General features: G+C 41.0%; 1 protein-coding gene across 3 annotated transcripts; it reads right to left on the bottom strand.

Annotated features, from left to right (window-relative positions):
* Window positions 1-1,766: 1,766 nt before the first annotated feature.
* lhx3 (LIM homeobox 3) lies at window positions 1,767-12,277 on the bottom strand. Of its 3 annotated transcripts, none has more exons than XM_029516114.1 (6): window positions 11,934-12,277; window positions 7,410-7,581; window positions 7,098-7,300; window positions 5,316-5,467; window positions 3,933-4,104; window positions 1,767-2,929 (listed from the first exon to the last, which is right to left on the bottom strand). In XM_029516114.1, exons 1-6 carry the CDS (start codon window positions 12,007-12,009, stop codon window positions 2,496-2,498), a joined length of 1,209 nt encoding a protein of 402 aa, XP_029371974.1. In that variant the 5' UTR covers window positions 12,010-12,277; the 3' UTR covers window positions 1,767-2,495. The 3 variants fall into 3 exon arrangements, with proteins under 3 accessions (XP_029371974.1, XP_029371973.1, XP_029371975.1); XM_029516113.1 differs by having other exon boundaries at window positions 11,940-12,277; XM_029516115.1 differs by having other exon boundaries at window positions 5,316-5,464; window positions 11,940-12,277.
* Between the last annotated feature and the right edge of the window lie 11,613 nt (window positions 12,278-23,890).

The raw sequence follows: 23,890 nt of genomic DNA, 5'->3' as shown, positions 1-23,890 counted from the left end.
ATCATGAACTTAATTTTCTTTATTAAATTAAATCTAATCTGCCTTAGTGTCTTGTATCTCAGCATCATCATCTTTAGCAGCTTTAGGAACTAAGTGTTAACACAAACAGCCTTTTTTCCGAAAAGAATTCATTTCAACTAACTGCCTCACCATCCAAACATCTTTTCCCCTCCATTGCCTTTTTCTTATATTATTTTCCCACCGTTTTCACACCTTCTGCCATTCTTGTACAACCCATCTCACAAATTACAACTTGATCTAATTCTTTACTCAGAGAATGGTGGATTTCCAGCTCAATCTGGAAGATTGGGGTTGGATAATCCCAGTGATTTGCTTTAAAGAGTTCAGGCCATGGTCACCAAAGTCTCACACCTGCTGTGTGACAAACAATATGATCAAGCTGAGTGGTCACACACAACATCAACACATTCAATGATTTTTGTAAAAGTACAAACTCACCAAGACAGTGATCGTATGAGATTAACATAGTCTTTGACACTTCACTCTCACCCCCTTCCTGTCTTTGGGTCAGGTTACACACCTGTAGTTTCACCGAGGCAACAGTGATACCTGCCACTCAGCTGGAAGGATTCAGCTCAACATCCTGTCTGCTGTTCCTTTCTTTGTCCAGGGAAGCTGAGCAGCACAGTGGGCAGCCATCGATGGCGGAGGAAGGTGGAAGTTAATTTGAGGACACCTGCCTCTGACTTTCATGTATGTCATACTTTATTGATGTGCGTACACAATACCTAACACACTTTGAATGCCTTGCCTAGAGCCGAATTTACTGCTTTTGTAGGAAAGCAACACATTTGTGCAGTGAAAATATAGAAGCGCAACACTTTTTTGACCTGCAATATTTAGGAGAATTTATTTGAATTTGATGAGGTGGCGAAAAGGACTGTGCCAAAATGAATGAATGTGTTTTGCAAAACAAAGCAGATGGTTTAAAACATAACCATTGCTGTAAGGTGTATCTTAAAAGATTTATATGGATTATAATATAGCCAACTGAGAACCAAATGCGTAAACATGCAGTTTCTCTCTCTTTCTCACACACACACACACATTTCAAAGTTTAATCTATTTAATTGAACCTGACTTTGAATAACTAAACAAATGAGGAAATTCACAAGGGGTACATGATCCCTTCTCCGCTAATGGATTGGAGATTCCTTTCCCATAGTGGCGTTTAGACAAACAAGACCCAGTAATCTCTGAATTGATGAGTTGACTCAGTCTGCATCAAATTTCTCCACTAAAGAGCTTTTGAACCCATGATACAGTGTTGGTAGTTAGCCAGAGACTCAATTTGCAGACACTGGCAGAACTATGGGCTTGCTCTGGTTTCACTTTCACTGTTATGCTATAGATGTGTAAGATAAACGTATATGTGATTGATTGAAAGGGTGACTCTACCTGGTTTGTTGGCTCATGTTTCTTGGTTTTGACGAGAAAGGCCCAAAATTGTCAACTGTACACTTGTATTAATATAAATGTATTAATCGTGTTTCAAAATATATGATTTAAATATGGAAAAAATATAATTTAATTTTAGTGACACTCATTCTCATACATGATGTACGATTTACGTCGTCTGGCTAGAGAGGGGAGAACGCCAACTTGATTTAGGTGACAAATTTATTAAAGTCCTGTCATTTAATCAGGATCATCATCATTATCATTACCAGAAGGAATAAATAAGACAAAACATTTTCCACATAAACAAACATATACATCAGGCCCTGGATGCTATAGCAGTTCTTCCTCAGGGTTGTTTTCTGTAGAACAAAACGAACAAGATACATCTGAGAACACACAAATGCATAGAAGTAATTGGACCCCTAGGTACCATTTAAGACAACATCTACATTTATGTCAGTTTCCCTGTTTATGAATGTACAAAGTCTTCATATCTGGGTTCTTATTCATGTCCAAGGAGGGGTTTATATAAAAATAAAGTCTCCACAATGATAAACCATTATGTGTGGGTATATATATATATTTATATATATATTTATATATGTAGACATTTGGCAACAACCAGACATTTAAAGACTCTGAACGTTGAATTGAAGCCTGCACCTGAACGCACTGTAGAAAAGAGATTGCAGTAGTGGGAGTAGATGAGAATAAGAGGGGCGGGGGGTTTGTGAAAATCCAAATTGATATCTAAATTTTCTCAGTCTGTCTGTACATTGTTCTGAAAAAGCTTGCAGTGGTTTCTGAAAAGCAAAACGTTTTTGACAGATTCTTTGCTTTACATACAGTTTTTCTTGAAGGAAAATTGTTAGACCGAGTGCTTTTAAGGAAAGGCATTCTTCACCTTTCTTTCATCTGGATCACAAACACCGATCAGTCAGATATTGACAAGATCCAAGCCAAGGATGGAAGTCTTGTCCTTTACACAGTCACTGTCCAGTCCCCAAAATCCAATAGAAGACACAGAAAACCAAAAAGGGAAAGAAAATGTCCAGTTTCTTGTAGATGACCAATCAAAACTGCCCATGGTCAACTTCATCTAACCAGGAGGCAGGACTGGCAGGAAAGTCTGGGTATCCTCCACTGCTGCCCGTGGAGAGGTCCGAGCTGGGGCCGTTGGCTGCCCCCATGGCCACCCTCACAGCAGGATTGATCCCGGGCCCACTGCCCTGGGTCATGATAGAAAGGCCGGAGTCGGGGTAGACCAGGCTGGAGATGAGCGGCTGGTGTCGAGGTAATGCCTGGTGTGACCCTGGAGACTGAGGAAGACCATAGGGGCTGTTCGAGCGGATGTCGTGGAACTGGTCCTGAGAGGGCAGGACGCTGTGCTCCAGGGAGAAGGAGCCATGGTTGTTGCCCCCTTGGCGGCCCCCCATGGCTGGAGATGACTCACTCAGACTGTTGTAAATACCGTTAGTGTGGCCAAGGTCTGACATGGGTGGTTCATCTGTGCAGAATGAGAAGATAAAACAATTTTCTTCAAGTAACGAGAGAGATTTTTTTTTTTTTTTTTGGGAGTAAAGCACATCTGCACGGATATCTCTTTGATGAATGTTGAGATACTGACCAATAATCTTAATCTTTAAGGGCCAAGAAAGCCCAAATGGGGAAAATATGTATTATGTGTCAACATTATTTTTTTTTCTTTTGACTTCAGATACCAAACATAGCATTTATAGTTTTGAGACAGACTAACCATGTCAAAAGAACACAACATTTTATAAACGAGTAAATTAAAAATAAACTTGTGATATTGTGTAAATGACTAACTGAATGCTTGAATGTTTCTAGCTGCTGGTGTGTTAGCAGTTAGATCGTGAGCTCCGCTTATTGACCAGCTAAGCATCCATGAAAGTGAGTAGTTGCTAAATCGCCTAACTGATATCACTACACCTTCTGTGATGACGTAAATTTCTGGTGTGGTGAATTTTTTGAAATTCATCTTAAAGCTCAAAAATAGAAAATTGAGTCCCATGGCAACAAATTGGAAAAGATTTTTAAATGCTATATAGAACTGATCAAATATTTAAGGCTATAATCTTTATTATTTAGAACTATGAAAATCACATTTTAGCTTTTTGCTTAACAGTTTATCTTTGACATTTTATAGCCCTTTATAACAGCAGTCAATTTGAATTTTCATAGCAGCAAAGATGAAGAGCAATGGGATTGTGTCCCATTAAGCTCCTCTGTTGGCCATTACATATCAATATAGTGATGATGCATATTTTTTATTACATCTGTGCCTTCAGTCCTTTTCACATAGAAGACATTTTGAAATGCCAAAAGATGAAAAGCACAGGCAGGAAATAAAATAGATCCTTCAGCTTCAGGGTCCTGGAATCGTGCTACCTGAGTGGCAAAGCCATCATTAATGTTATTTAACCTGCCTCTTCCAAAATGTTTTTTATAGAAAACGGCTACACTAATCATTTTGTGCATTGGACTACCTGTGAAGGAGACCTCAGCGTCACTGTCCATGCCTTCCTCCTGGATGCTGTCCTTATCAGATTTGGAGCCTCCCCGAGACCGTTTCATGTTGCGGAAGTACTGGCCCCACCTCTGCCTGCCAGCATCTTTCTTCAGCCTTTTCTCTTTAGCTCGCCGGTTTTGAAACCAAACCTGGAAGGTAAAAACACAATATTTCATATTTGGTTATGGCTTTGGTGATTTATTAGAAATGCATTTGAATATTAAAAACAATGCCTTAAATTTTAATGAGCAAATATAGGCCTGAGCATGGAAGCAAATGTTTCATGGTCAAAAACTCCAGCCTGAGCTTTCTTTTAGTAAAATAAAACAAGCATACGCTTTCTAACAATTCATTTAAGTTTTTATTTTATTTTACACAGGCTTGAGAAACATACCCAACTGTCCAAATGCCCATACTGTTTTGTTTTTAGTCATCATACCTCTCATTCACAAGACAAACTCTGCTGCCTCTTTGCTTGATGCATGTATTATGGCTTGGCGCATTAAAACCAAATTAATTTTCAAGGACTGTCTGGACACCACTTCAGGCTTTGATGAGTCAGACTGGGGGACTAAAACTGTGACACTGAACAGTAATCCTGGGGCCAGCGTCCCCTTCACCTGATTTATCACGCATTTAATTAACTTCCGACAGCTACAAGTTGTCCTCACCCCGGGGAGCAGACAGGTTAGCGCGCCATTGACTTCAATTATCACTTTTTTTTTTCCTATAGCCGCATTTAATCGTATCTATAAATTCTTTTGCTTGCAGTTTAGAAAACATTTAAAGCACAAGCAGCGTGTGTGGCCCAGATTTCATCTAATAGCTCACTTCTTGTATATGTTAGTGACATCTGATACAAAATTAAAGAAGGTCCCATTTCTTATTACTTTTATTTTTTTTTCCCTTGCACACAAAATTTAATCCATTTCAGCCACAAGCCGTTTTATATTCTCCTTAATGATATTCAGCCCCGAGCGGAGCCCCCGGTCACCCCTTCCCTTTTACTGAATAATGAGGAGCATTTTAGTGGCTTCCCTCTCTACTTTTGTCCTTGCAAATAAAACAATATATATGACCAGCAGCCAGGACGCCGTGAGGCTCCTCTGCAGCAGACAATATGCGGGAGGCCTCAGCATTGTTAACGAGCCCGCACTTAAGCCACGCACACTTTCACTTGGACTTCATTTGACTCAATCTGGCCGTAAATCCCCCCCCCCAACACACACACACACACACACACACACACACACACACTTGATTGTACAGTTGGATTGTGCCATTTCAGCCACAATTGTGCCTTGATAATGAAGTCGGGACACTAATGGAGCAGCCCTTAATGGATAATGATAAACTCTACCTGCACAACCCGCATATCCAGGCCGGTCTCTGAGGACAGCTGTTCCCGGACGTGGCGGGCCGGTTTGGGGGAGTTATTGTAGGCGTTCTTCAGCGTTTCCAGCTGTTTAGCTGTGATGGTTGTTCGTGGCCTTTTTGCAGTTGAGTCTGCTTCTGAAATATGAAGAGACAACCCACACTGTCATCCAGCGCCTTCGTATGTAGACCTCCAATTTGTCGCTTCTTTTTTGAATAGATAGAGAAAGGTCGTCGTCTAAAAGCGGTTTCATTCTTGTATTCCACATATGTACAGTGTTAAAATAAAAAAAGGTATGGGGGGGGTTAAATATGAGGGTGAAGAGAGATTGCTTCCCAAGAAGGCTCAGGTAGTTATGTGTATTTATTCTGGGTCAGTAATTAAACGTCTCTGTTAAAAACACACATGTACGGCAGCATATAAAACAAACTCCATAATATACGACATTCTAATTTAACCTAAATGGATAAATTTTGTCCCGCCTATAAACTAAAATCTGGCATCCTGTGCTTAAATGCATCGTGTCTGTTGGCCAGCACAGCAAAATACAAAAACCATCATCCAAATGGATGCTGCCCAAGTAATTGCACCCTCTCATTAGTAAAATAAACGTGTGTGTTTTTTGTGAAAACTTGCGTTAACACGTTGCATAAATCAGCACTTGGTGTCGGGGCAGTAAATTCAAACAAACAGATGGGGAGATAAAACTTCACCATGGCCGTCTATCCCGTGAGGAACACAGGCTGCTGCCGCTGCTGGGATTTTCAGCAAAGTTAATGTTGTGTTGGCAGACTTGGTATTTAAACAAGCTATCCAGTGAAAATGGGTTTGTACATAAAAATGTATTCCCTGACAGCACTGCTACAAATCAGCTGTATCTAAAAGCATCTAAAGCTTTCCCCTGAAGAAACAAAAATTATAAAGTTTTAGAACTAAACTTTAGGTAGGTTCAGTATATATTATTATTCAGATTTAAAAAAATCTGTCACCTTTACAAATTGCATTGTAGTTTAGTCTGCCTGTGAGATTTCTCAGTAATTTTATTATTAGCAAATATGTGTAAGATTTGAAAATTTCTAATTACTATAGGTATAGATTACAGATACAATAACTGGAAGCATCAGCATTATTTTTTTCTGATTTGCAGTGTGGCGCCTTATTTGTATTTGTAGAAAATTCAAGTTGTCTGGCAACTGTTTGAATAGTAGTCCACCTGCTAGTTAAACTAATGCACTGACTTAATAACAGCAAACATGGAAATACATGGTTAAAACAACAAAATGAAATACATTAAAATAATTAAAATGAAATAAAACAGGTGACTATGCCTCAAAGGCTGAAAACTTGGTTGAATAAAGCATTAAACAGTAATTTATTGTTTGCAAGATAGTGTAAATAATAGGGAGCACAGGAAATTAGACACAAACACAGAGGCTGATTGGATCCACATGTTACTGAGTCCATCTTATTACAGACACACACACACACACGGGAATAAGGGTTATTGAAAACTGATTCCTTCAAGTGCAAAGTGCAAGTGCTCAGCCTCTGGGGTTTCAATGTTTGTTATCGATTGGGGTGCGGGCAACGATGCAATTAGCACAGGAGGGTCAAAGTTTATCGGTGACCTTATTGTCACGTCAGATTGAGAGTGATTATAAACAGGACAACACATCATACAACCTGACGCAATGTTTTACTTAGTTTGTTGTTGTTGTTGTTGTCGTTCTAGGCCTGTGACTGCAGTGTCCATGCGGCTCAGCTCACCTCTCTGTTTGGCGGTCTCGTAGTCGGCCTTGCAGACCAGCCTGCTGTCCTCCATCAGGTAATACTCGTCTCCCGTGGCCAGCTGCCTTTTGCACACGACGCAGGCAAAACAGTGCAGGTGGTAGACGAAGTCCTGCGCCCTCCTCACCACCTGAGTGGGCGGGATCCCCTGCTGACACGCTGCGCATTTGGTCCCGAATCTCCTTTTAGACAATTTACAAGGTTGCCATCAATAACTTGGAAAAAAAACAAACAAAACAAAACTGGAATTGAATAGAATATTTTTGATAAATAACCGGAGACAGGACTCACTTGAAGAAGTCGTCTTTGCAGTAAACGCTGTCGCCCCGGCTGAAACACTTATCGGCCAGCTGAGCCTGGCAGTCGCTGCATTTCAGACACTTGCTGTGCCAGTGACGGTCCAGCACTTTGAGGATGAAGCGGTCCACGATGTGCTGGCTGCAGCCTGCACACACCGGGATATCTGCAGGAGACGTGATGGAGGCACAGCAGCAGCTTGGTCACTTCAGTGGCTTCAATATTATTGATAACAACAAATACAAAACATTACAAAAAAAAAAAGGCCAGCGTGAATACACCGAACCCCATGAGCAATAAAATTACAATTTTATTTTCAAATTATAAAATAATCTTTAATATAATAATAATTATCAGATTATATTGGCTTGTATTTAATAAAATGACATCCCTTGACCTTCGTCCCCACTAAATCACCAACCTCAATGCTTTTGTCTCACATTATGGAACCAACTCAACTCATTGTAAATGTGATGAACACAACAGTTTTTGTCTAAATGTATCAACACAATTGTGATACAAGTGCATCACTTCCTACTTTCCCTAATGACCCAGCAACAATTGGAAAATAAAATAAATGACACAAAGTCATATTACCAGAAAAATAAATACATTAATAAATAAGCAAGAAATAAACTTTTTATTTATTTTTTAATTGAAATTTTTATATTTGGTCTTGTAATCCAGAAAGAAAATATGCAGGTTCAACAACCAAATTACCACAAGCCTGGAATATATAGGTGTAAAGGTGAAAAGGTAAACATTTAAAATTAATCAATTTCACATTGACTTTTGGATGCAGTTGCCCTTGTGGAGATTAGACTTCCAGAGGGGATTTCTTATTCATTTAATGACTGCATTCAACTTGAAACTACTTTTGTACACAGGCCTGTCAAACGAGGAATATATAATTCACTTGTTCACATTTCAGTGAATTTCAATTAGTGAATTTATTAAAACAGTTTTTCAGTTATTGGGACTACACGCAATTATTTATGCAAATGATCATCAGGTTGTTTAGACATGATTTGAATGATGTAAATTATATTTATACATTTATTTTGCTGTGATTCTCAAGATTGAAAGTGGGGAAAACTGATTGACGTTTCAAACACCCATTTAAGTTGTCCAGCACCCTCTCAGAATAAACTGCTCATGATGTATTAGGTCTGCAGTGTAACATTACACAACTCTCCCAACAACAACAACAGCAACTGCTGACAAATTTGAGTAATAAAGTAAATAAAGTAAATAAAAACGCAACAGGCCCAAACCAGAACAAGGCAAGAGGTTACCAGCGTCCTTATTACTAATTAAAAGAAGCACAACCATTTCATATTCGTACAGGGAATCGCATTCCTTTTGTCCTGCTGCGGACAATTCATGAAACATTAACGAGCCATTTCTTCTTGCATCACCACAAACCCTGCACAAGTGCGGTGGGAGCCACGTCCAGAACAGGTGGATCCAGGTCATCATTAATTCAACACGGGCTGTAACGCTACAGAGCTGCGGCCTCCAGTCCAAGCAATGTGCTCACAATAAGATCTTAACCTTTTATTATGTATGTATGTATTATTTATTTATTTATTTAGGGTCCAGGTAACTCCATCAAACTCCTCCCAAATTTTCAGTAGTGGATAATAAATCAGTTAGCAAAAGACTAAATGATCAGAAAAGCATTACAATTTAACTGAATTCATAGAAAGAGGAAAAACATCTCTTGGAGGTGGTTTGAATTTTTTATTATTTTGTAATCAAGTGCATAAAATTACGTTTTAATTAAAATGGCGTCGAAGGGAATTGAGCCTGATTAATTTACCCAAACAATATCGAAATTTGTCGAAATCTTTTATGTGCTTGAAAACCTGATGCTTGAAAGTTGCATTGCCGAGATCTGGAGCAAGGGACATAAAATACAATTCAGGTCACGGCTGCTGAGACTCAGTTTCCCAAAACCAGCACGTAGTAATGATCCATAAACCTCACTATTAATGAACTTATTGGAAAAGAGCCTCTCAGACAGCCAACACTCAAAGGCCTGATTGAGAAAGATGCAGTCCAACATAACCTCTGGCCACACTGACTGTGAAAAAACGGTAATATGTTATGCTGAGACTTGCCGTTACCTTTCCGTAGCTCTTCACTGTGCGACAGCAAAGCGAGAAGCATCTCCGCGTTATTTCGTGCCTCTTTTGGAGAGTTGCTCTCACCACCTCCATCCATTGCGCATGATCTACGCCCACTTTAATGCAAAACTGCCTTTTCTGCGCCCATTCACCGCACAGCTGTAGCCTAAATTGTCATAGCCCGAGCCGCTGACAACAGTAATAGTATTGCTAAGAATAATAATGAGAATGAAAATTAAAAAAAAAAAAAACCAACAAATATGCCGGCTGGCCGCGGAGTGCTGCTTTTATGCGCCACCGTGTTGGAGCCTGAGTTGGATTACGCTGCGCCGTTTCCCAGGCGACATCAGTTACTGAGCACCTCACCCGGAAGGAGAAGGTGGTGGTGGTGGTGGTGTGTGTGTGTGGGGGGGGGGGGTCAATGCTGGGTGGTAACGTTACCCAGAGACACGTTACTCTTCAATCCGCAGGACATCAAGGGGGAGACAAGAAAGCTGCTTTTAATTTGGGAACTTACTTCAAATGATCTAACTGTGAATGGACCTCATCATGTGACAGTGTGTTCACTTTGACAGTAAACGCTTTCGGTGGCTGACCTCATGTGGGAAAGGGCTGTAAATATTTTGAGAGATGCGTGCATTGTTTTGTTTTTCTTAAAAACACCACACCAGTCTCTGCGGTTCTTTGCCTTAAAGGCCGTAAAGTGTGTTAGATGCCCCAAAAACTATTAGCAGCAGGTGTTAATGAGTCCTCTGGGGAAAAGAGACTGATGGTAAAAACAGAAACTGTCCGGAAAATGATGCTGGCTGATTCTGTAAATCGACCAAAGCGGTTTCTGGTCAGGATTGTCCATGAGGCCCCGAGGAAACACTTCAACCTAGATTGGATCTATTTCCTGCTGCTCTTTTAAAACGTTTCCTTATTTACTGTGTAAAATATTGGCCCTTTATTTTCCAAATAGTTATTTTCTCATTCGTGGAATTTTAAAATAAAGCTTATAGTAGGACAAGTGAGAACAGCATTCTTTTAATTTAACTGTTTTAATATATTTAATATGGTGCTGTTACAGGATGTGTATCTGATCGTATTTAAATAAGTGATTTTAAACATCTTAAAGGTACACAGACACACACACACACACACACACACACACACACACACACGCATCTCGTGTGTTGAGTACTCAAAGACAAGTGTTTATTTAGGGGAGAGATTGGCTGTTCAATAACATGTTGATCGGGCCAACACCCCAATGAATTTTATTGACACTGATCTTTGGCACAAAAGAGCGCCTGGGGAAATCACTGGTAGTGCCACAGCCACCGGAGCCGCTGATGAATCTAAAATCAATGTCCTATTTGCCTGTATTTCAGCATTATATGAAAGGCGTTTTGGAGACAGCCGTGGGGTTCATGTGTGCCCCTTTTACTTTTCAGCTTTGTAATAATTTTTATGTCATATCGATCGCTAACTTTTGAGGAGGTGAGGCCCACAGTAATGTGACAACAAAGCGATAAAAGGGCCATCAGGCTGGTGGCCAGTCAGTTAGGGGCAGTCTCTTTTTCCTTTAAGTTTTTATTTTTCAATTGAAAACTTTTCAAACATCTATTAGGTGAGCTAATTTGATCTAAACTAACCCCCCTTTATTTAACAGGAAATTGAAGCATACTTTTACTTTTTAAGCGTCGGACACAATGAATGTCGATTTTCTAGAATAGCTCAAATGTTTATTGCAGAAAATGAAATTATCTCCTCTTATTTGGACGCAAAATATATATATATTGCCACAACTCAACAGTCAGCAAAATTAGAACAGGACTGCTCTTTGAGTAGGACTCCGTCACCACCTCCGGTGTCCCACCTGTCGGGGCGGGAACGTGACACCTGTTGAGAGGGAGCGGCTCCACGGCTGCGGCTCCGGTGCTCTGCCCGTGTCCGTGAGCCCGCACTCCGGTGACAGCCTCAGGCGGAGGCGGCGGTGTGAAATGACAGCGTGCGCACAACAGCTGTCGGTGTGACTCCTCAACAATGAAAACTCATTACAAATTCATAACGTCTCCCACACGCTCTGCGCGACCAACGTCAGCTCTCTCTGCAACTTTCAAAATCTGCACCATTTTACGCGCATTTGAGCAGAAACGGCAGCTCGTGCGTTGTCTTTTCACAACAAAATGCACACAATCTAGGGCGTCCTTTTGGTGTTTGTCAGTGCACTCAGCAGAACAAGCGCCCGCCATCCTGCTGCGCCGCATTATAATCGGTTTCACGCTTAAGTGTGACCCATTCACGCACCGCAGGACGTCAATTAAAGCTCGGTGTCCTTTCCCAAAAACAAAACACACACACACACACAAATGATACATCGTAGTAAAAATGAGTTAACTTTGGCTCTTACCTTGACCTGAATTGTACCGAGAGAAATTCCCGGTGTTTTGACAACTTGACCCCGGGTGCTCCAGCAGCATTTTGGAGACGATCCTCTGCTCCAAATGAGGGAAACGGCGCCGATATACGCACCTCTGCGATTCAATTGGTTTTGTTGCTTTGTTTGTTTGTTTTCTTTTAGTATAAGGATTTATATGGATTCAAAGTGGAGCTTTCCTGGCGTTTTATCCTCTTAAGGTGGAGTCGTTCTCTGTTCGATGCTGGCTCGGTCTCTGGAAGTCGACCGTCGATCTCTCTCCTCTCGTCAAGAGCCGGGAACGAAAACTTTGAATATTCATCAAGTTGCTCTTTGAGTCCACACTGATCAGCTAGAGATGAGCTGGAGATGAGCTGGATGGGGTGAAGGTGGGGGCGTCGGGGGGGGGGGGGGCACTCTGTGACCATCAGCTGACCTGGAGCTGGTCTGTGGGACTGGGACGTCTCTGCCTCTGTCCGCGGTGCTGAAAGGGGGAGTCTCTCTGAAGAGGTTGGAGGCGTGTGTTTGCTGCTCCTACATCCCCTGACTATCTTTAAGCGCGCTCTCACACACACACACACACACACACACACGTTTGCCCTACCCTCTCTCTCTCTCTCTCTCTCTCTCTCTCTCTCTCTCTCACCCTCTCTCCCTCTCCACTCCTTATCTCCGGTTGTGGTGCACGTGTCTGTCTTTCAGGGCGCACAATGGGTCAATTGGGCATTGCTCGGGACATTGTTGTGGTGCGTTTCCATCACTGCGTCTCTCTTTTGTTTGGGTCAAAAGAGACCGCATCGCATTAATGATACAAATGGACTGAACGTGCGTGCAGTTACGGTTAGGCTGGACTCAAAAAAAAAAGAGAAAAACTGACAAATGATGTGTATCCTAAAAGGCTTCACGAACTCCCTTCCTGGTGATATTAGTTTAAAGGCCATTCCAAATGAAAGTGTTCAGGAGAAAATGCTGACAAAGTTTTTCATCCAGTACAGATTTAAATTGAAAAGGCCTGTATGAGTTTAGTTAGAGATAATTGAGGTTGACCATGTAGGCTGATTCATTCATTCTTTCTTTCTATATCCAAGATACTGGTCTTTCAGCTAATTTTTCCTGTAAAATCTCATTTCAGGCTCACACTTGTGCAGAGCTGGGCTGGGCTGGATTTGGCTAAGTGCCATGCCTTCATCCTTTTGATAATGTGCCAATTTCCACCACAATGCACAGAACTACTCCAACATAGTCCTACAGCTTTGATTCAATTTTACTTGCCCAGCACGCCAGCCCACAAGTGGTGTAAGCCAATTAGACCTACGCTGATCATTAGACCACTCAGGGCAATTAGCTTCCCAAACTTGGAAAGAAATCAGCCACCCCTTTTCTCTCTTCTCGTTATTATACCTCTCTTACATCCTCAGCTCTGTCCAAAAAAAATCCACGCACAATCACACAATGTCAGTAATTTAAAAACAATATCCAGTTGTTAGTTGGTAGTTGTTTTCATAGACAAGGAGCAAGTTTTTGTGTTTTGGGGGACAGTAATCTCCTAGTCAACATGCCAGTGTGGATCTTTAGGCAGATTAAAGGAGAAGTGTTTGTAAATCTGGAAGGAGCTGTACACAGTAACTGGGATCCTTAAGCCACCACAGCATCAAAAGAGCTTAGATGACAAACACAACAACACAACCGCTTTCCTTTTCCTGTCGTCTAATGTGAGAACAGCATCTCCTTGGATTTGCCTTTGTTGTTACACTCTCGATATTGCAAGATGAATTGACGTATCATGTCTATTTATCATTTTGATGCCTATAATCACAAAATTGTGTTCAATGAGCAAAAATCTGAAATTGTATGAAAGATGTTTCCATCACTTTTTCCTGAAAAAAACAAACACAAAAAACCCAAGTTGTTTTTCTTGCATGAATATTGCAATGAACCAATCCCCTAAAGCACTCTGTCGCTTTTTATCCGGGTTTGCTTTGTCTGTGAAATGTAGAGCATCATCACAGAAAATTGGTAAAATGTTTATACACCTGAGCCCTACTTGAGAAAGCAGCTGCAATCAGCTGTTAATGCTCCTCCATCAGGACTCAGCCTGTTGCACCTATTACAACTTGATTTTTGACCTTGAATATGAGCCGGTTCAAGAGGCTTACAAGTGCTCTGTGGATAAGGGTTTCACTTCAAAAGAACAAAAAACCCTATTTTCCTTCAAGAGGGGACTCTTACCCGACTGAGAATGGAGTAGATTCACAAATAGAAATCCTCACTCAGGTCTTACATTTTTCTTGTATAACACTGAAATAGTCTATGACTCCAGCCAATGCAAAGACGTATATTTTTCCAAACGAAATCAGAGATTAGACGGTCCCAAGTTTTACTAAAAGTACTTGTGACTAAATTCTTGATTTTTGTAAACAGCATTCCATAAAACGTGTTTTGTAAAAATGTTTTGATTTCTGAATTTGTAGTCATGTTAAAAGGGTACAAAGTAAATCTCCACCAAAGGCACCAATTTGATATCAAAATTATGAGAAGAGGAATAAAACATTTAGAGAACATGCTCCTTCAAACTGCTGCTTTTGTGGTGGTGTTTTTGTTTTTTTGTTTTGTTTTTTTTTGCCCATCTCTTCAGCTTTGTGTATACTTGCCATTTTACACACGTGCGCATCTCCACAAGTGCATCTCTGTCTTGAACATGTGAATGTGCATACGAGTGTAAAACTTCTTCTGTACGGCTGAGCTGGATGACCAAGTCATACCCCCCGCATGTGTGTGGCCTTGCCACCCCTCTGACACCGGGCTGCCATTGTGCTCCTGTCATGATCCATCACATCCTCCAAAGGCTGCCCTTGTCCAAGAGGGAGGGGACCAATCACACGCCTCATTACCCAGGCTTGGTTACTCCTACGCTGAGTAGTCCCAGGACAACTCAGCCTGTTGCTGTCTGGAGAGACGGAGGAAGAAGGAGAGAGAGAGAGAGAGAGAGGCAGAAGGGAAAAGCAGAAACAGTAGCAAGACGTTGTCAGATGTCAGGGGAATGACGTCTGAATTTGAAAAACAAGCCTTGACTATAACCGTGTCACAGTCATTGAGCTGTTGTTCAGTTTGGTCTGAATTAGTTGCTATCAGAGTTCCTGAACCAAATAATATTTCTAGACATTTCTAACACCAACAACAATACATTTGCTGTCCATAAAGGTCCTCCTTCTGCGTCCCCAGAGTGACCGGCCTCTAGTTTTAAACGATAGCGAGCAGCACTCATTGTTTTGAAATGGCTCCATCTGGCAAGGTTTCACTGACCAGGCTGGCCGTGGCTGGCTTCCTCAGCAGCTGGCTAAACTGCCCAACCGCTTTTCTGCTTGGCCCTCGGAGTAACCGACACACTTTGGAGGCTTTGCCCCTCACACACACGCACACATGCAGAACAGGGGCAGGGGCTAACTGTCTCCCACCCTGCCAGTCTTGGGGTCAGCTGGCTCAAGTTGAAGAAGGGGAGGGATGTGTGCTGTGGAGTAGAGTTGCAGCACCAGAGAGCCCTTTGTGTTTCACCCCCGACAGAAATGGGTCAAAAGTGTTTTATGTGCGCTGTCAAACATTTGAAGCTATTTTTGTTTTTGTTTTTGTTTGTTTTTTTTTTTAAGATCGATCATGTTAAAATCCCCCCAGCTATGACAGAAACTCAGTCCTGCTTCTACTTCTTATCGTTTATAGGCTTAACTCAACAGCTGGCTCTTAAGAGTTGAATGCATGTTTCATTATATGTGCACAAGGGTCTACTCCTGGCTAAAAAGAGCTGCCACCTCTGCCCACCATCAGCCCCTTCCAATATTGATATGCTAATGATGAACAACACAGGGAACAAAGCTTGACTGCTACCACTGGAAACCAACACAATGGCTCCTCAATCAGGCTTTGACACTTTTACCACCCAACATGTGTCCCCAGTTTCATGCTCAGACAATGAAGGCCAACAACTGTCCTTCCATTTATGTGTATGGGGGATGCTGTCAGTTCCAACACACCGTCTGAGGACATGGTTGGTTATGTTTGACCCGGCGGTGTGTTTTACCCATCTTTGTCTAGGGTGGGAAATATCAGCCTTTTAGAGCAATGACAAGCCACCCTAGAGATGGACATAATGCCTGGGAGGTCAGAGTTCAAACCATTCAGCCGAAGCTTGCCATTACAGATGTTGGCCTGCTGTGGGGTTTCTCTGGGTATAGGTGACTCGTTTTGGGTTAAAAAAAAAAACAAAACAACCAGACAAAATCAGCCTTTGATACTTTGAAAATATATTTTTGTTGTGTTGCACAATAATGAACAAGAGGCATCAATACAACTAAGGACATTGTCCAAGACCCAACCCCAACACTTACAATACAATTAATACAATTAATAAAATATGACAAAGTCAAATAAGTACAGCAATTTAGTGGTTCTGCTTTCAGTGTTCAGGTTCTATGAGTTTTGAGTTTTGTATCATTAGAAGCATCATTATAAATCGTGCTGGAGTGCTTAATGAAAATGAACATGCTGTACGTTTGCATTCACAGTGTTCATATGTAGATCAATATTTCTACCTTTTTAACGAAAACAGCTACTAGACACAAAATGCTGAACCAGTTGAAAGGGACCCAAGGGCTCAAATTAGTATTGTGTTTGCATGTTTAAGGAGGTCATGTGTGGTCATGGCTGCTTATAATTGAACTTTAATTGAAATCTCTGTTCTGCCCCCGCCCCTCCTCTTTCTCTCACTCTATCTAATGAACCCACACAGACACAGCCAGTCTCCCCAATCTGGATCAGAACAGTAAGATCAACAGATGAGTTATATTTCTCTTTCTGCAGTGAGAATCACAGGAAACTGTGATTGTTGTCCTTTTCATTTTTCACTTTGTTCTGAACTGCTCTCTTACAACCACCTGTCCGAAGTATCCTCTCTGCCTCTTATGCATCCCTTTCATTTGCCATCACAGCACGGGAAGTAGAGAGGAGGACTGTACATGGCAACAGTGACCTCACATGATGGATGTAATCATTCTGCTGCAAAATGAATGTATTTATTATTAGTCATTTATTTGCTGATTAATCATGCTCTATGTCTGAGCATACCAGACAAGCAGCCTGCTGTTCGTATCACGGAGGGTCAGCTGTTTAAAAGCCAACATTTATCATTGTGTCGCTATTAGATGTCATTATTGTTGAGCTGGCAGGGATTCTGGAAACTATTCATTGAGAACTTAAAAAAAAAAAAAAAAAAAGTCACGTCCTTGGCTGACTTGTTTTTTATTTATTTATTTTTAATATTTAGGATAAATTATATTTCCAAGTCTTTAAAGAAGTTGAGCAGTTGCAACATGATGCCTTCCATCATCGCTGTTTGGACTCCTGAGGCGACTGGTGCAGTGTCTGTTCTGTTCTGTTGTCTTAGACTAACAAGTTCATGGCTGAAGATTAATTTTTGTCTGCCCATGAGTTGGGTAGTGGAGTAGTAGTGGTGTTTATTTTGGTTGTTGTTGTTTTTTTGTTTAGTTTTTTTTAGCCTTTCTTTTCCACCGGAGGGGGGAGTGTGGGGTGGTGGGGCGGTCTAAACACTACGGATAAGAGGCGGCCTGGCACACGCCTGCCTGATGGTCGGTAATCCCACAGTCTCAGACTCATGACCCACTTTCTTGGAGGAGCGTGATGGAGCAGCAGCCTCTTACCCAGGAGGAGCCTCCAGACGCAGTTTGGAGGGGTGGTGGAGCCCCCCTCACAACCACCACCACTCTGTAAAGACAAAGGAAAGATACTCTAATGAATAGACTCTGGAATCCAAATAAGAGGTTCAACCTGATGCTCTTATCATTCAGTCTATTGAATAATTTCGAGCACATGCTACTTATTTCTCAGTGTAAAATACCTGTTAGAGGAGCCATTTATTGTTAATTCCACCTGTTGTGCTTGTGATTCTTTATGGTATCACAGCATTTCAGAAAAGCTCAAAAATGAATGATTCTTTGCTTTACAACCAGGCAAATGCTCCCACCTCATAGGTCTGATCTTCATGTCGCACTAATCGTGATTCTTCTTGGGGTGCTATTAAACAGTGGATACACTTATGCTAGTGAAATGTAAAGACTTTAATTTGTAAAACCAGGAATCTGTGATCTGTGAGATAATATCGAGGACGTCATTAAGGATTTTAACCATTTCCTAATTAAAGCACAGAATTTAGAAGAGGTCATCCACTAACACAAAGGAAATGGAAAGAACAGCTTCTCCATTATTATGTCTTATCCATTGAAAACATATTGACTGAGATCCTGGCACGCGCCGTAGCCAAATAGGTCAACAAATGCTGCACTGGCGTCTCAGATCATATCAGCACCATACATCTTATTTTTTTTTTATTAACCGCGGCCCGCCCATCCTCTTTCGATTTTTGTTGTTGAAAACATCTACCCACGCACACCACAATGCACGCCGCTCTTACTTCTCCCTTTATCTTAATCCCTGGCAGACTTTAAGTGTCTGGCATTGGGGCAAAATCCCAAACTGGAGAGGAGCGTGTTTGGAGACCTAATCCCCTTACCCATAGACTAGAATTGCCCTCAATTCACCTCTCCCAAAGTAGGCCAAGAACAAGGAGCCACAACAGAGAGGACAAGCGGCTTCACAAGGCTCAGTATTATCACACTGCCAGACAGGCAAGACAGTAGGAAACACATTGGCACATGCACGTACACACAGACCAACATATGAACAGATGAACTGATATGCGGTGCAGTACGGACGCACATGCTACAAGGTGGCGTACACACAGTATACACACAGTTTCTCTGCTGCAGGACTCAGCTTCAGTCATAGCCTCCGTCACTGTCCTTCAGGAGTTTACTTCTAATGTTCCACCTTGCTATTGAAAGACAAAATGGATCAGCTCCACTCCAATATATGTATACTCCTGATGGGATAATAACTTTCTTTGAGTGCACAGCAGCTTAATGGGAGATAAGACCCAGCTCACGCAGAGTATTAGCTGCAAACGCAAATCATTAACTTTAGAAATCTTATTGACTTCATCAGTAACATGCTGCCGCTTCAAAAGTTGTTTGAGCTATTTTTCAGTCACAGAAGGACACATAAAATGGCAAATTTAAAAAGCTTAGCATGGATACCTGAACAAATGATAAAAGATCCCCTTCATTTATAGAAGACTATATCAAGACCATATCATATATCATATATCGTCCAGATTTAATGTAAGTGTGAGCCACATATGTAGAGGAAAAGCCACCACTAAATTAATTTGTGCAACAGTATAATTGCAAACACAACTGGATGGCAGAGCCGTGGTATCATTTGCCATTCATTTGACGATAAAAGCCTCATTGTTTTGTGTTTCAGAGACTGTGGATTTTGGCTCACAGCACTTAACTTTGAATCACAACGGAAAGGAATTTATTTTATTTTTTTTAAGGTGAGATGGATAGAGGAACAATAATATCAGTATAAATCTGCGTGTGCGCTTGTATGCATGTGTAGACACATATGCGTATGGAAACGTGAGCACTGACTCATCTAATGTCTGCAAGCTGTTTAAGTGTTTCATCCTTATGCATATGTGTGTATGATGTGTAGACTTGTGCCAGAGCAGAGAGGGGTAAACAACACTGCCACCCTTTGGTTATCAGGAGAGATTCTTCCCATGGCCACCATGGAGTTTCCAAAATTTCACAGAAAACATAGAATTTGATGACAGTTAGAGACGGTGTTTATCCCCAGAGGAAATTCATGTGTGTGTATATATTTATATACATGTACAGGCAGATACAAAAACACATTTTTTAGTCTACGTAAGGAGATTGTCACAGGCCTGCACAGTCTCTGCGACTGCCAGAGGAAAAGAAGTGTTTGAAGAGGTTTAAGGTAACTTAACTTAAGGTAACATCTCATCAGACTCTCAGATTTAGCGGCTCATCCATCGCAGCTCGCCTCTCTTTATCGTCTCTTCTTCTCTCGCAGCTCCTACACTGAGTTCTGGAAAAGATTAGGCCCGATTTTTTTTTTTCCATTACGCAAATTGTTTTCTCCTTCCCCGCCCGCTGTCATCGCTCACTTTTATAGAGAGATTGCTTCATCATTAGTACAAAAAAGCACAGACAGCTGTTGTACTACTTTCAGAGACTAAAAGGTCCAGATGCTTGATAGGTAATCAAGACACCACTGTCATGGACCAGGTGTTACAAAGGGAACCTTGTGCTTTAATGAATATCTGTTGCATATTTATGTGTTTGACCCCAAAAATGATGAAGCATTTGTGAAGCTTGTAACCCCAACACAGCCTATCTGGTACTTAATCCTGCCTAAATCACCGGCAGTAGATACATGGTTTTGATTATATATGATAATAACAGAGATCTGAAAATAACCATAAAGTTAGAAGGTCTATATTCACATCTTTAGATTAATGTAAATCCCTCTGATTAAACTAGAGGGCACAGATTGAAGGTAATCTTCAGACTGACTCACTGAAGGGGTCAAGTGTTTTAAACAGGCTTAGCTTATGTGCCAAAGCCCAAGCTTTACATATTCAGCAATCTGTACATTTGACAGGCTTCCTTTATACCTACTGTAAGTTTAGTATAATTAATTATATTCTGTCAGCGAGGACCCTTAAAATAGGATATATATTGCACCTGGATACCGCTCAGGAAGGCAGGAGACGAATGATGTAGGTATTGTTCTATCAGGCATGCGACCATAAATTTCCAATCTTTCATGTTGGGACAGTCCTTTCTGGTTATCTCTGTCTGGAGGAACTGCTGCCTATAACTCTGATATTTATGAAACTGGACACTTTCTGATATTTGTATGTGGCGAAAGTGGACAGTTCATACCTTTGTGTGAAACATTTAAGAATATCCTCATTCTGTGACTGGCAGAGAGCTAAATCTTCACCAGAGGAGAATTTTCTGAGTGGTGTGATCTAACTGTGGCTTTTCCATTGGTGTTTGTGCTGCCCTGCCACTGCTTTTCTTCTTCTGCTCGATCTCACTGTACATGCAGGCACACACAGATACAGTTTGAAATGAATCTGATTCACTGAATTTTATGTTTCAGTCTTTCTGACCACTAATAAGCAGATGAAGCAGAAAGAAAATTGCTTGTATTTTTCCCAAATTTGTACACCTGCTCCTTGTAAACTCCTCTCTATCTTTTTTTTCCGCTGGCAGTGAAATAATAGCTGGCAGCTACAGAAGTGTTCTGGCACAAACTGATCCATAGATGCTGATACAATGATAATGTTCACACAATTGTTTGGAAACACACACACACACACACACACACACACACAGAGGCAACCAAGTGTCCTGGAGTGGAATCAAGATACACCCTGGAGGGTTGAATATGAATGTTCCTGTCAGTGTGACAATTACAAGACAAGCATTTTATTTCAATTGTACACTTTCTGATTGGCTCAAGAGGATAATGCAAAATACACATACACATTCCTGCTTTTGTAGTGGCTGGTAGGTGCAAGGGGACCAAACCCAGACCACCTACTGACCACAGCATAAGACCAAAAATAGCCTAGACGTCCCTTACTTTGTTGATGTTGCTTTATGTTTAAACCAAACAGATTCAACCACTGTGAGTCACCTTCACCGAGGGGCTTAATCCCGCGTGTGTTTTTGCTCCTCTGAGCAGCGACGGAGCAGCATAAACTACCTTCTATATGAAGGCAGATGGTTTTGTTTTTGTAAAATGGGCGAGAAACAAATTTGAGTTGGTCAGTTTAAATCTGAAATCAGCTTACCTCAATCTCATTTTGCTTTTGTTGCTTCTTGTTTTGTGTAATGAGCTGTTGCTCTTTACAGAAGAGCCGCGGCTATGGGATTAAGGCAAAAACACAACAAAATATAAAGCAAAGAGCAAGGAAAAACAGGAGCTTTTGTAACAGCAACAAAAAGATTTTTTTTTTAGCAGTATAAAGTAGCTTCTTGGTAGGGCTCATTATTCTGAGTATACAAATGACATTTCATTAAAAAGAGTGGTCGCCAAAGCAATGGTACAGTAACAGACAAAAACAAATACAATATGAGCATATGCTGATGATTAGTAGCTGGTCCTTTGTCTTCCAGCAATATTCTCTTTCTGAATAAAAAAGAAATCTGAACATTGGATTAAAAATCATTATGCCGTTTATATACACAAAAAAAAAAAACTATAAAAAATTCTAAATAATCAATTGCTCTTATTTTAATAAATTATTTCACTGTAATGATACTGGAAATCAACAACAGCAAGTTAGTTAGCTTACCATAGAAAACTAAAAGCCAATAAGCACTGTTTGTGTCACTGGGGTCCACATAAAAGACATTTAAAAAAACAACAGAACAAAAATAGCAGAAACTTACATTAAACTTTACAGTCCACATAAGTCATCATCCAAAAAAAAAAGAAAAGAAAGAAGAGACGTACATGAATTATTAACCGCTGAAACCATCATAAACCCTGGCCTGTGCACGTGTGTATTATGTGTTGATCCTACAAATATGACATTCCAAGGTGTCTTTATTTGCTTCTTAAATATTGCTTTTTCAGTCAATTTAACCATTTGCAGTGGTAAAACGTTCCATGCTGTCATTGAACCTTTTACGTCTGTCAGCTTTGGAAACTGAGTGTTTGGGCTCAGAAGTGAAAACCAGCCTTCTGCATACGACTGTAAGTTATGTTTTTACTGATGTGATGTATTTTTTGATTGTAAAACTTTCAGCCATTGTAGACAGAACTGCTGGCTGCTGATGTTGGTATTGTATGGACATTGGAGACTGGAGTTTGCTGAAATCTTTTTTCGTGGCATTCAACCATATTATTCTGCAAAAGTCAAACGTTAAAAGAATAGTGCCATTTACGTCAAACCTGTTTTAAGGTATTTTCTGCATGGCCTCGCCACTACCAATGCCTTGCTCATTCTGTTTACAACAGTGTTAATGTGTCTTCATCAGGGTGGCTTATTGTCAAAAATGATGCCCAGGAGCTTAGTTTCCTTTACAGCCCCTGTGATGCTCCAGCAATGAGAAACACGTTCAGTGCCTTAGCCTTGTCCTTTATTAGTACATACTGCCATCTTATGGTGAACATTGGGCACTACAGAGAGCTCATATGTGAACTGCATCATCCCACAAACTGATTTATATGACAGTTGTTTTATTTATTACGATTTAGAGCGTAATTTTACTTTTTATCAACCAGAGCCAATAGACAATAGACAACAACATACATACACCAGAGCTCTGAGGAAAAGTTTGTTTTTCCTGCCTCTGTACCTCATACTTCTCAGTATAGTAACAGTTTCAACATGTTTTTTGAAATCCAGCTGACAAACAGCAAACGGACATGAGCAGGCTCATAACGCCCTGAGAAAAAAATCACAAAGGCTATGAATTTATATCTCAATCAGTTTTCCTGAGGATTACTAGGTTTCATTCATTTTCTTGTGCAGCATAATTGGCCTCAACTGCAGGAATAAGGCTGTGTTACCACTTCTAAGAATTATGAGCGCGATCAGCAGCTCAAAATGACATAATGAAGAAAGATCCTTCTCATGGTATGTTTAGTCATTGATGAGGGAGGTATTCGTTTTCCAGGTTGCAGTGGCAGATGGGTAAACAAAATAGCCCAGAGGTATATTTCCCTCCCTAACGTGAAAGAGGAGCGTTGTCACACGACTTTGCCCTGTTCGTCTTGTTGCACAACTGACCCTGAGGCTACGAGCAGCTCCCGAGTGGCTTGCCACCACCCAGGAGGTGAGAGAGAACCTGGGGGCAAGGCGTACTCTGGGAAACCAGACAGAGCTGCAGACTGCACGTCCCAATACTGCCAACACTTTCAGGTGTTGTTTTTCATTTTCTCAACAAGTTTGAATGAATTATGAGCTCAGACATGATCACACAAGC

The sequence above is a fragment of the Echeneis naucrates genome, chromosome 12, assembly GCF_900963305.1.
Source record: "Echeneis naucrates chromosome 12, fEcheNa1.1, whole genome shotgun sequence".
Classification (NCBI taxonomy): domain Eukaryota; kingdom Metazoa; phylum Chordata; class Actinopteri; order Carangiformes; family Echeneidae; genus Echeneis; species Echeneis naucrates.
Note: the sequence above shows the minus strand (reverse complement) of the source record. Positions and strands in the feature narration are given on the sequence as shown.

Bases quoted from the DNA above. Each gene is read 5' to 3' on its own strand.
- lhx3 (XM_029516114.1), bottom strand. From the start codon at position 12,009: ATGCTGCTGGAGCACCCGGGGTCAAGTTGTCAAAACACCGGGAATTTC. The intron at 7,582-11,933 runs GCCAAAGTTAAC...CGTCTCCTGCAG, and splicing joins CAATTCAGGTCAAGGTAAGA to ATATCCCGGTGTGTGCAGGC. The intron at 2,930-3,932 runs GTAGTCCAATGC...CATTCTGCACAG, and splicing joins CGCTGAGGTCTCCTTCACAG to ATGAACCACCCATGTCAGAC.